The sequence below is a fragment of the Salvelinus sp. IW2-2015 genome, linkage group LG20, assembly GCF_002910315.2.
Source record: "Salvelinus sp. IW2-2015 linkage group LG20, ASM291031v2, whole genome shotgun sequence".
NCBI classification, from domain to species: domain Eukaryota; kingdom Metazoa; phylum Chordata; class Actinopteri; order Salmoniformes; family Salmonidae; genus Salvelinus; species Salvelinus sp. IW2-2015.
Window position 1 is genome coordinate 54,603,541 of NC_036860.1, and position 13,854 is coordinate 54,617,394.

At 41.9% G+C, this 13,854-nt stretch overlaps 2 protein-coding genes across 2 annotated transcripts in view; one reads left to right on the plus strand and one right to left on the minus strand.

The window, feature by feature from the left end:
- LOC111980008 (anthrax toxin receptor 1-like) overlaps positions 1 to 13,854 on the plus strand; it is a 47,765-nt gene that overhangs the window by 17,383 nt on the left and 16,528 nt on the right. Inside the window, exons 3-11 of the mRNA XM_070449500.1 lie at positions 189 to 260; positions 428 to 509; positions 712 to 742; positions 1,002 to 1,081; positions 4,450 to 4,518; positions 4,608 to 4,688; positions 5,351 to 5,411; positions 10,911 to 11,009; positions 12,442 to 12,511. Of these exons, the coding sequence (XP_070305601.1) occupies positions 189 to 260; positions 428 to 509; positions 712 to 742; positions 1,002 to 1,081; positions 4,450 to 4,518; positions 4,608 to 4,688; positions 5,351 to 5,411; positions 10,911 to 11,009; positions 12,442 to 12,511 (645 nt within the window). The remainder of the gene's footprint in view (positions 1 to 188; positions 261 to 427; positions 510 to 711; positions 743 to 1,001; positions 1,082 to 4,449; positions 4,519 to 4,607; positions 4,689 to 5,350; positions 5,412 to 10,910; positions 11,010 to 12,441; positions 12,512 to 13,854) is intronic.
- The window catches only part of LOC111980524 (AP2-associated protein kinase 1-like), a 95,870-nt gene that overhangs the window by 3,460 nt on the left and 78,556 nt on the right, over positions 1 to 13,854 (minus strand). The gene's annotated exons all lie outside the window — the stretch shown is intronic.

The following is a 13,854-nucleotide window of genomic DNA, read 5'->3' on the forward strand; positions in this document are numbered from 1 at the left end:
CCCTGTGGATGGGGGCATAGCCATTGTATCCAAAATAATGACCTGCCCAGCATTTTTATACATGACCCTAAGCATGATGGGATGTTCATTACTTAATTAACTCAGGAACCACAACTGTGTGGAAGCACCTGCAATATACGTTGTGTCCCTTATTTACTCAAGTATTTCCTGTATCTCTTTCTCTCTAGCCCTCAGCTGCGGATGTCCTTCATTGTATTTTCTACAGAGGGACGGATCCTGATGAAACTAACAGAAGACAGGCAAGACATAATCCCCTCATAATACAACACTTTTAATGATCTGCCCATTTCACTCATTGGTTAATCGTTTTGTGGATGGTACTGTGTGTCAATCTTTCTATTACGGGGGTACTGCCCACATGATACACTGACGATACCAATGGTATATTGTGGTTGTGTGTGAGCAGGGAGCAGATTCGGGCAGGCCTGGAAGAGCTCCGCATGGTGCATCCTGGGGGAGACACGTTTATGCACAAAGGGTTCCAAAGGGTGAGTAATGGATTGGAGACCAGTAGCTGAAGGTAACTGGGCAACAGCTAGACGTCCTTCTGCAAAAATTACAAAAGTATATTTTCATTTTCACATAACCTTCTTATCTATCTATGGGTAAAAGCAGAAGACAAATTGCTGTCTCATATTGATCAATAAAGTATCCTTCTAAACATTCTGCTTCTTCTATCTGCTCCTCCAGGCCAGTGAACAAATCTACTATGCTGGTGACAGTGAGTAGATTATTCTTGTTTTTTTGCACTTGGAATAAATAATTTGGGTAGAACTCTGGCTCTCTTTATGTCATAAGCAGACACAAAACAGTACAAATAAAACCCAATGAACCCAATTTATGGTATCAGAGGTAATAGAATGAATTATCCAATTATTATCTTCACCTTCAGAGACAGATAGACAGTACAGTCTGTGTTCTGAGGAGATGTATTTTGTTCTGCTCTATTGTCTTGTAAGCCATTTGTCCTGGTCCATCAGGTTTCCGTACGGCCAGTGTCATCATTGCCTTGACAGATGGCGAACTGAGGGAGAATCAGTTTGATCTGGCAGAGAGAGAGGTGAGATAAATATTGGTTTTGGACCTACAGTAATAGATGATCTATTGGCAATATCTACTGTATCTCTACACTCACAGAGTGAGGAGAGTGCAAATAGCTAACCACATTCCACAGGATATTCCAGTCCTGGAAGAGCGGGTTCTCAGTACTCTGCTGCCKGTCATAATCTGCAATTATCATTATTAGAAATGCTGTTTCTGATAATACACTATATATASAAAAGTATGTGGACACCCCTTCAAATTACTGGATTCGGCTATTTCAGCCACACTCATTACTGACATGTGTATTTAATCGGGGACACAGCCATGCAATCTCCATAGGGAAAAATTGGCAGTAGAATGGCCTTACTGAAGAGCTTAGTGACTTTCAACGTGGCACTGTCAAAGGATTCCACCTTTCCAACAAGTCAGTTCATAACATTTCTGCCCTGCTAGAGCTGCCCCGGTCAACTGTAAGTGCTGTTATTGTGAAGTAGAAATGTCTAAGATCAACAACGGCTAAGCTGCAAAGTGGTAGGCCACACAAGCTCACAGAACGGGACCGCAGAGTGCTGAAGCGCATAGCATGTAAAAATAGTTTGTCCTCGGTTGCAAAACTCACTACAGAGTTCCAAACTGCCTATGGAAGCAACGTTTTTACAAAACCTGTTCGTCGGGAGCTTCATGAAATGGGTTTCCATGCCCGAATAGCCGCACACAAGCCTAAGATCACCATGCGCAATGCCAAGCATCGGCTGGAGTGGTGTAAAGCTTGCCGCCATTGGACTCTGGAGCAGTGGAAATGCTTTCTCTGGGGTGAAGAATAACGCTTCCCCATCCGGCAGTCCGACGGACGAATCTGGGTTTGGCGGATGCCAGGAGAATGCTACTTGCCCAATGCATACAGTAGTGCCAACTGTAAAGTTTGATGGAGGAGGAATAATGGTCTGGGACCGTTTTCATGGTTCGGGATAGGCCCCTTAGGTCCAGTGAAGGGAAATCTTAACGCAACAGCATACAATTACATTCTAGACAATTCTGTGCTTTCCAACCTCGTGGCAACAGTTTGGGGAAGGCTCTTTCCTGTTTCAGCATAACAATGCCCCTGTGCACAAAGAGAGGTCCATACAGAAATGGTTTGTCGAGATCGGTGTGGAAGAACTTGACTGGCCTGCACAGAGCCCTGACCTCAACCCCATCGAACACCTTTAAGATGAATTGGAATGCCGACTGCAAGCCAGGCCTAATCGCCCAACATCAGTGCCCGACATCACTAATACTCTTGTGACTGAATGGAAGCAAGTCCCTGCAGCAATGTTCCAACATCTAGTAGAAAGCCTTCCCAAAAGAGTGGAGGCTGTTACAGCAGCAAAGGAGAGACCAACTCCATATTAATGCCCATGATTTTGGAATGAGATRWTATACGAGCAGGTGTCTACATACTTTTGGTTATGTAGAATATCTTCCTGCAGCTGGTTACATCAGTAATTAAAGTTAGTGAAATGGAAAAGAGCCTAAACTCAAGCCTTTCAATAACTGGATGTTTCCATCAGTCTATACATTGGCTGATGCTAATTTTGTGCAGAACTTCCTAGACTTGAGAAGTTTACTTAAACTCACCAAGACCMAAGAAGTCATCATGGGCTGTGGAAAATCACCCAAAGCACTTTAACTACATATGAGTACACCGAGGTTTTTCGAATTTCAACAAACAAAAACCTTTTTTTTCTGTTTAGGAACTCAGTCGGGGTCTCAACTTACTGTTGAGAGTTAGAGTAGTAGAATACACAAGGTGACATTTCGAAACATAGTTGTCACTCACTAGCTAGGTTTCCATTCAATTGGCATAAAAACAATCTGAGCATGTCACCAGATGTATTTCCATCAAATTGACTTGTTGCAGATAAAACGCTGTGCGTGATGACGTAATGCGCATAAAATACCTTTTGCCATTAAATTCCCATGCACCGAATAAAAAATACAAGTTAAATGGGTTTCCATCGCACTTTCAACTCTACCGATGTTTTTTTCCACAAAAATGTAGTGTTATATAGTGAGCGTGCACACTCTGGTATTGGCACATGCACTCTAGCCAACAGCACTAGCTGTACACTGTTGGCTAAAGCACAATTATAGTCTACATGATGAGATTATTATTAGGGACAAAAGAGCGAGATTATTTTTAAATGTCAGCCACGTATTGATTATCATGTCACCAGAATAAGACCCTCGATATTTATTGGAAAAGAGCATCAAGCTMATACCTTGCATTTTCACCACCATCATCATTTATTTCATCTGTAACCTAATAAACTGTATGCGTTCACGATGAGTCGTAGTGGGAAGACCACACAACATGTCATTGCATGACTCCAACTTCATTTCCATATGATAGCTATTATATCAACATTTGCGCATAAAAGCGTTTCCACCAACATTTTCCCCATAATAGATTTTACCGACACAGAAAGATCCCACCTTGTCTAGCGTATTTTGTTTTGTCGACATTTGAAAAGTTTACAGAAAAATGTAGTGTTTCCATCAGGCCTGTAATGACATTTTTTATCTGACATGTACTTTACACACATAAAAAGGTTGGATGGAAACCTTGTTACTGACAGTCACTCAATTAGCCCATGTCAGTAAATCAAATACATTGGTACATTTGTCTAGTTAGTCTAGCCAGCTATCTGGCCAGCTACCAGCTATATAAAATACTTCTTCTGCTAACAGATCCCTCTGTATTTATTACATTATAGTTTTTAATCCTGGTGTTGAGATAATGTGTAGAGGCTAATTGTATAGATAATAGGCCATGTGTTTGTAGATGGACTGAGGTGACTGAACCTACAGCAGCCAAGGTGATAATGGCTGGAGTCATTTTTGCTTGTTTTTGCTGTTCTCCAAATAGCATTGTATAGTTTTTAAACTGTATATAAATTCAGTAAATGAGTCCCACCTTTCTTAAAATTCACCCTGTCCGGGGACCTCACTAAAACTCAGACTCTGGTTATGGCCATGAAAGCACAAGATTTAACCAAAGCAATCGATCGAGTGGACTGCTACAAAAATGACTGCACCATTATAGACAGCAAACTCTGCTTTGGAGAAAACTTGGATATCTTTGTCTCCATGTGTCAGTCATGACTCAAGACTAAATACCTGCACAAACTGAGATGGCTGGAGAAAAGCCCCAAATCTGTCGTGCATGCCTTCCATAGATGCTTCATAGAATCAATGCTCATCCTTTATGGAGACACCTTTATACATTGTGTTGTATTGGTTTTCTATATATCTAAAACCAGACATGAAGTTCCCTCTACTTTGGTCAATATAGAGTTATGAAATAACTTTCATGTCTATTTGTGTGACCCTTTTGAAAACTAGGCCAGCCGATCGCGTCAACTGGGCGCCTCAGTCTACTGCGTGGGAGTAAAAGACTTCAATGAAACCCAGGTGAGCCACGTTCACATGTTTATTTTGTGAGCAGGGGATTATTATTGTTATTACACTGTTATTGAATTAGAACTCTCCTCACTCCCTAGCTTTGGACAATAGCCGACAGTAAGGACCATGTCTTCCCTGTGAATGATGGCTTTGAGGCACTGCAAGGAGTCATTGATTCAGTAAGGGCAATGTTGTTGTGGTTGGTAGAATGATGCAAATACCTGTTCACTATTGTAAGGTATGTTTTCAACACTGTTGAAAGTATACCATGGTATAAGGTTGACATACTTTCAACAGCTCTAACTCTTTTGTGTTTGTCTTTGAATTTTTTTGTCATATCCAATTACGATCTTGTCTCATCGCTGCAACTCCCCAACGATCTCGGGAGAGGCGAAGGTCGAGTCATGCGTCCTCCGAAACATGACCCGCCAAACCGCGCTCCTTAACACCCACCCCGCATAACCCGGAATCCACTGTTCAACTGACAACCGAGGTCAGCCTGCAGGCACCCGGCCCGCCACAAGGAGTCACTAAAGCGCGATGAGCCAAGTAAAGGCCCCAAGTCAAACTCTCCCCTAACCCGGACGACGCTGGGCCAATTGTGCGCCGCCCGGTTGTGACACAGCCTGGGATCGAACCTGGGTCTGTAGTGACGCCTCAAGCACTGCGATGCAGGGCCTTAGACCGCTGCGCCACTCAGGAGGCCTCAACAGCTCTATCTCTAACAGATTTACGTTTCCAGTAATGCTGCTTCCCGCCTTCACCATTAACCATCGCCTTCTCCCTCTCGTCCTCTCCCTCTCCCTGTTTCTCTCTCTCTTGCTCTTCTCCCTTCACTCAGATCCTGAAGAGATCATGCATCGAGATCTTGGCAGCAGAGCCCTCTAGTATCTGTGCAGGAGGTGAGTGGTGTATTAGCTCCTCTGTTGGAGTTCCAGAATAACCCATTTTAAACATAGACTAACCTTGTATAAAATATGTTGAATTTGTACCTTGGAAACAACATCAGATCTTCAACGTAATATTCTTGATAAGAAAAAAACTATAGGCTGGGCAGCACCTCCTACTGGAAAGTTGATTTGGAAAGCATTCCGACCCCTTGACTTATTCCACTTTGTTACGTTACAGCCTTATTCTAAAATGGATTTAAAAAATATACTACCGTTCAAAAGTTTGGGGTCACTTAGAAAAGTTATTGTTTTTTAAAGAAAAGCACACCTTTTGTCCATTAAAATAACATCCAATTGATCAGAATTACAGTGTACATTTACATTTAAGTCATTTAGCAGACGCTCTTATCCAGAGCGACTTACAAATTGGTGCATTCACCTTATGATATCCAGTGGAACAACCACTTTACAATAGTGCATCTAACTCTTTTAAGGAGGGGGGGGGGTTAGAGGGATTACTTTATCCTATCCTAGGTATTCCTTAAAGAGGAATACCTCTTTAAGGTATTCCTTGTAGACATTGTTAATGTAGACATATTCCTTGTAGACATTGTTAACTTTGTAGCTGGAAACGGCTGATTTTTATGGAATATCTACATAGGCGTACAGAGGCACATTATCAGCAACCATCACTCTTGTGTTCCAATGGCACATTCTGTTAGCTAATCCAAGTTTATCATTTAAAAACGGATAATTTATCATTAGAAAACCATTTTGCACTTATGTTAGCACAGCTGAAAACTGTTGGGCTGATTAAAGAAGCAATACAACTGGCCTCCTTTAGACTAGGTGAGTATTAGGAGCATCACCGTTTGTGGGTTCGATTACAGGCTCAAAATAGCCAGAAACAAAAAACATTCTTCTGAAACTCGTCAGTCTAATCTTGTTCTGAGAAATGAAGTCTATTCCATGCAAGAAGTTGCCAAGAACCTGAAGTTCTCGTACAACGCTGTTTACTACTCCCTTGACAGAACAGCACAAACTGGCCCTAACCAGAATAGAAAGAAGAGTGGGAGGCTCCGGTGCACAACTGAGCAAGAGGACAAGTACATTAACGGGACAACGACCCTAAGCACACAGCCAAGACAACGTAGGAATGGTTTCGGGACAAGTCTCTGAATGTCCTTGAGTGGCCCAGCCAGAGAACGGACTTGAACCCGATCGAACATCTCTGGAGAGACCTGAAAATATCTGTGCAGTGACACTCGCCATCCAACCTGACAGAGCTTGAGAGGATCTGCAGAGAAGAATGGGAGAAACTCCCCAAATACAGGTGTGCCACGCTTGTAGCTTCATACCCAATAAGACCTTGGCGCCGGAGAAGATGGCTGATAATCAACAGTTCTATTTTGTACATTTTTTCACGTTGTTTGTCACTTATTTTGTACATAATGCTGCTGCTACCGTCTCTTCTGGAAATCAGAACAGTGATTACTCACCTTGAACTGGACGAAGAATTTCTCTTTAATGAGTCGGACGAGAGGGATTTACTCCAGACACCCAAACAGGCCCTCATCCCTGTCATTCACAGGAGAAACAGACGGAAAAGATATCGCGCGGAAGGAGATCGGGTGCCTTGTGAGGATCCGCTGACGAGTGGCAAATCTGCTGTTGCCATCCCTACTATTGGCCAACGTACAGTCGCTGGATAATAAATTGGACAAACTAAAAGCATGTATATTCTACCAACGGGACAGTAAAAAACGTAATATCTTATGTTTCACCGAGTCGTGGTTGAACGACGACATGAATAACATACAGCTGGCGGGTTATACACTCTATCGGCAGGATAGAACAGCAGCCTCTGGTAAGACAAGGGGAGGCAGTCTACGCATATTTGTAAACAACAGCTGTTACACAATATCTAAGGAAGTCTCAAGGTTTTGCTCACCTGAGGTAGAGTATTTCATTTTTCATAGCTGTCTATATACCACCACAGACTGATACTGACACGAAGACCGCTCTCAGTGAGCTGTATACCGCCATCAGCAAACAGGAAAACGCTCATCCAGAGGCGGCGCTCCTAGTGGCTTGGGACTTTAATGCAGGGAAACTTAAATCCGTTTTACCAAATTTCTACCAGCCTGTTAAATGTGCAACAAGAGGGAAAAAGACTCTAGACCACCTTTACTCCACACACAGAGATCCATACAAAGCAGTCCCTCACCCTCCATTTGGCAAATCTAACCATAATTCTATCCTCCTGATTCCTGTTTACAAGCAAAAATTAAAGCAGGAAGCACAAGTGACTAGGGCAATAAAAAATCAGATGAAGCAGATGCTAAGCTGCAGGTCTGTTTTGCTAGCACAGACTGGAATATGTTCTGGGATTCTTCCAATGGCATTGAAGAGTACACCACATCAGTCACTGGCTTCATCAATAAGTGCACCGATGACTCCGTCCCCACAGTGACTGTACGTACATACCCCAACCAGAAGCCATGGATTACAGGCAACGTCTGCACTGAGATAAAGGGTAGAGCAGCCGCTTTCAAGGAGCGGGACTCTAACCCAGAAGCTAATAAGAAATCCCGCTATGCCCTCCGACGAACCATAAAACAAGCATAGCATCAATACAGGACTAAGATTGAATCGTACTACACCGGCTCCGATACACGTCTTATGTGGCAGGGCTTGCAAACTATTACAGACTACAAAGGGAAGCACAGCCGAGAGCTGCCCAGTGACACAAGCCTACCAGACAAGCTAAATTACTTCTATGCTCGCCTCGAGGCTAGTAACACTGAAGCATGCATGAGAGCATCAACTGTTCCGGACGACTGTGTGATCACGCTCTCCGCAGCCGATGTGAGTAAGACCTTTGAACAGGTCAACATTCACAAGGCCGCAGGGCCATACGGATTACAAGGACATGTACTCCGAGCATGAGCTGACCAACGTGCAAGTGTCTTCACTGACATTTTCAACCTCTCCCTGTCTGAGACTGTAATCCCAACATGTTTCAAGCATACCGCCCCAACAGATCCACAGATGATGCAATCGCGATTGCACTCCACACTGCCCTTTCACACCTGGACAAAAGGAACACCTATGTGAGAATGCTATTAATTGACTACAGCTCAGCGTTCAACACCATAGTGCCTTCAAAGCTCATCACTAAGCTAAGGACCCTGGGACTAAACACCTCCCTCTGCAACTGGATCCTGGACTTCCTGACGGGCCGCCCCCAGATGGTAAGGGTAGGTAACAACACATCAGCCACGCTGATCCTCAACACGGGGGCCCCTCAGGGGTGCGTGCTCAGTCCCATCCTGTACTCTCTGTTCACTCATGACTGCAAGGCCAGGCATGACTCCATCACCATCATTAAGTTTGCAGATGACAACAGCGGTTCAACTGTTCGGCCTCCGACCGCAAGGCACTATAGAGGGTAGTGCGTACAGCCCAGTACATCCCTGGGGCCAAGCTTCCTGCAATCCAGGACCTCTATACCAGGCAGTGTCAGAGGAAGGCCCTAAAAATGTTCAAAGACTCCAGCCACCCTAGTCATAGACTGTTGACCCTGCTACCGCACGCCAAGCGGTACCGGAGCGCCAAGTCTAGGTCCAAGAGGCTTCTAAACAGCTTCTACYYCCAAGCCATAAGACTCCTGAACATCTAATCAAATGGCTACCCAGACTATTTGCATTGACCCCCCCCCCCCCCCCTGCACCACCTCTTCACTCTTTTACGCTGCTACTACTCTCTGTTATTATCTATGCATAAGTCACTTAAATAACTCTACCTACAGTGCATGTATATAATACTTCAATTACCTCGACTAACCGATGCCCCCGCACATTGACTCTGTACCGGTACCCATTGTATATAACCTCACTATTGTTGTTTTATTACTGCTCTTAATTATTTAATACTTTTATTTCTTTATTTTTTTCTTAAAACTGAATTGTTGGTTAATTAAGGGMTCGTAAGTAAGCATTTCACTGTAAGGTCTACTACACCTGTTGTATTCGGCACATGTGACAAATAACATTTGACTTGATTTGACTTGAACCTGTAATCGCTGCCAAAGGTGCTTCAACAAAGTAAAGTAAAGGGTCTGAATACTTATGTAAATGTGATATTTCAAWTTTTATTTTTACTTATTTGAAGAAGAAAAAAATCTATACTGTTTTTGCTTTGTCATTATGGGGTATTGTGTTCAGATTGATGAGGAAAACAATCTATTTCATCCATTTTAGAATAAGGCTGTAACGTAACAAAATGTGGGAAAAAGTAAAGTGGTCTGAATACCTTCCAAATGCGCTGTATCTTCAGCTATCTCTTCAGTCTCCCATCTAAGGCTTTAACCAAACCCAGCCCTGCTTAGCGTTGATATTTGACTATAACCATGTGTTATCATGAGAATAATTGTTGAGGTGTCTCCACTTAATAGATTCACTGTTGCTATCTAAGTCATTCCAAACGGTAGGTTCAACAGAGCAAATTATATGTAACCATATTTAGGCCTACAGTATATAGCATTTGGGAAGTCATCAACAGCTATTGTTTACATTCTAAAAATAGACAATACATATAGGCCTAGGGTTTCAAGCTTATAAAAGTTTTAAAAAATWAAAAAATAAGCAGATTAAGCCAGTGGCTCAGATTGAACTATCCAAGTAATAGATACATACATCTCCTTTAAATGTTTATATTTGGTTGCATTGTCAACCAAACACAATTCAATATTACTTTTGTAAGACAGTAAATAGCTTAATGTTAAGGCTATCGTACAAACTAATGTAACAGTATTTATTCAAACTTAAAATTTGTAACACATCCATGGCACATTTTGAGGTTTGTGTAAAATGTCTTATGTAATCATAGAAATCGTGCATGTTCAGGGTCGCAGTTCTGTGGAAATCTTCACAATTGCTACAGTTATCTGAACAGAATCTCATATGGCATTGATCACTTGCACCATGTAGTATAATGCAATCTCAATTGCAATCCAGGTCATTTGGTTGTGCTATTAGATGACGCACATTGATAACACTAAGTTGTTGTATAAATAAACAAAACATCTGACATTGTATTACATTTAAATGTTGTTGTGCTTTTAAATGGTTGAAAGCGCATTGATAACACATTTAGGTAACAACTAAACCAGAAATCAGACACATTTAATTGGAATTGAATTGTGCTTTTAGATGGTTGAAGGCATAGTGATAACATGTTGGGAATTCCCAAAACTTTTTTTTTTTGAGTGGATGAAAATTATTTGGAATCTCATTGATCAATGCATCTACCAAATATTACCCAATTATCCACGTTGAAATGACGTGGTGTGCCCAGTGGGATGTATCATTATGGATAATTGGAAAGCTTTTGGCCTCAGGAAATAAGGATTTGAAAATATCATTATCAACTGTAATTCCACTTTACTTTTGATTATCAAGGTGAACAGATGGCATTGATGATTGTTCTCTCCCTTTCATCCTGTCTTAGAGTCCTTCCAGGTGGTAGTGAAAGGAAATGGTTTCTCACATGCTCGTGAGGTGGGGAAGGTCCTTTGTAGCTTCCGCATCAACGACACTCTCACTTTGAGTAAGTAGAAGTTACGGTATCTACAATTTACCGACCATTAACCTTAATGAATCCCATCAGTAACACCCCTGTTTTGAATGATCTGGAAAGAATCTCTAACTTTCACACAAGGTTCTGAGTGCAGGGTAATGAGGCTTAGAAAGAGATTTGTTTCGACAATGTCACAGTGAGTTGGCTGTTATTGACTGTGACTAAGAAACAGGCAAATACAAAAGAGAAGGATTTCAAACATCCTGAACGAAAGAACCTAAAGGAATGAGCCTGAAAGCTCATTAGATCAAACCAGTTGGGTTCTCAAGACAATTTCTCCCTGTCTTCTGTTCCTTACCAAACCATTTCATTGGGCCAATGTAGAACAGCAGTATCCCACAAGGTGCCCTACACATGACAGGACATTGGACCAAGAAAGGACTTCTTTGCACTTGTGGCACAAATATTTTGATGCAAGAGATTACCCTCGCTCCAAAGTTGCAAACCACTGTCTGGTTGCAAATTCCACACCAATGGAGTCGGCAGCAGTGCACAAAGAAATCTGAGTTGGAGATGTAATGAGGTTTCTTTGTTCCTTTCACTCATCCAAAACTGATCTAGCACATCTGCTGTAGCCTCATTGTCTCTGATAAGCTAGGTAGAAGGCTCTCTGAAGCTTTAAGGGCAAGGGTTTATTTCATCTAGAATCTCCAAAAGTTCCATGGATAAGGGAATAATGTCCTTTGACAAGCAATATTCAGTAGAGAGTAGTCCAATTCTTTACACTGAAGAAACATTTCTGCATTCTTCCCTGAGGCATTACGCGAAATGGGGCTACGTTTGATTTAGCCACAAGCAGGCGGGGGTTATAGCATGCCCACTGTTATTACAAATCCTAATGATTTCTGGTCTGTCCTTCCTCACTCCCCTACACACACACACACACACACACACACGCACACACACACGCGGCCTCACTTTACTTCATCTGGTTGAATACTTAAGGCTTCTCAGATGTACAGAAGGAATGTGGATCTTATGTGCCATATGCACACACTGAACGTTCTCTCGGCCAGGGTAAATAAACCACACTCACTCTGAAGGATTTCAGTTGCTTCATTTTCCACAAGTAAAGGGCCACAAAGACAATAACAAAGAAAGGAATTTTCACAATTTGTCTCAAAGTATTTCAATTTCAACTCTAGTCTTTGAAGCACTCTTTGATCTACAACTCTTTGAAACTATGATACTTTAACTAAGATAAATAGTTCAATTAATAGCAACGTTTGGTAATGAATTAGCTACTGTACTGTATTTTGTTGATTTTATTTTAGATTTKATTTCCATGCAACTCTAGCTGGATGCATAGCTACTGTATAGGATTTATAATGAGGCACATTATCCACAGTATTAGGTATTCATATACACATAATACAATGCATTCTCTTCTATAATCCCATAGTGAAAAGACCATTGGTCGTGAGAGACACCTACCTGCTGTGTCCAGCTCCAGTATTGGAGGAGGAGGGGACGTAAGTGACTGTTTAACTCTCACATCCTCACTGCTTTAATTGATGCATGCCAAACCCAACTCATGAAATAAACATATATATAAACATATATATTATTTTACATAGCCATTACTCACAATGACATCTCCTTTGCTTTCAAGACATACAGTTGAAGTCGGAAGTTTACATACACTTATAGGCTGACCACACCGCTTGCGTCGCGTGCGCGAGCGTTGCAAAATAAATTTAGAAATTCAATTATTGCACACACATTGCTCGCAAGCGTATTTCTGACGCAGATCGCGCTGTAAGTCCTGCCTCTCCCATCTCCTCATTGGTTTATAGAAGCAGGTACCCCACGTAACATCTCGTCATTGGTTTTTCCCACGTGGGTGATTGAAAGACGAACTGTGTTGCCGGTCGGTGTAGTAATACTATGAAAGTTTAGATGCCAATCACCATATAAGTTCAAAGATGAAAAAGCCTGGAAGGATGAGAGATGACTAGAAACGATTCGGTTAACCGTTTTATGTGTGGATTAATTTTATTTCCCAGCACAAATTAGCTAGCAACAGCAAGCTAGCTAAATAGGACGAATTATTTAGCAACTGCAAGCTAACTAGCTAAATTGCCATAAATGTTTAATGCTTTTCGACCTTGAAATTTTAACCTGCGTGTCGTGATCGTGTTTGATGTGGGGGGACAAAATAAAATGTCTGCACGATGGCGCACTTGCGCAGCCGGTTTGTGTTCCGTGTTAGGTTGGAGTCATTAAAACTCGTTTTTCAACCACTCCACAAATTTCTTGTTAACAAACTATAGTTTTGGCAAGTCGGTTAGGACTTCTACTTTGTGAATGACACAAGTAATTTTTCCAACAATTGTTTACAGACAGATTATTTCACTTATAAGTCACTGTATCACAATTCCAGTGGGTCAGAAGTTTACATACACTAAGTTGACAGTGTCTTTAACCAGAAAATGATGTCATGGCGTTAGAAGCTTCTGATAGGCTAATTGACATCGTTTGAGTCAATTGGAGGTGTACCTGTGGATGTATTTCAAAGCATACCTTCAAACTCAGTGCCTCTTTCCTTGACATCATGGGAAAATCAAAAGAAATCCTCCAAGACCTCAGAAAAACAATTGTAGACCTCCACAAGTCTGGTTCATCCTTGGGGGCAATTTCCAAACACCTGAAGGTACCACGTTCATCTGTACAAACAATAGTACGCAAGTATAAACACCATGGGACCATGCAGCCGTCATACCGCTCAGGAAGGAGATGCATTCTATCTCCTAGAGATGAACGTACTTTGGTGCGAAAAGTGCAAATCAATCCCAGAACAACAGCAACGGACCTT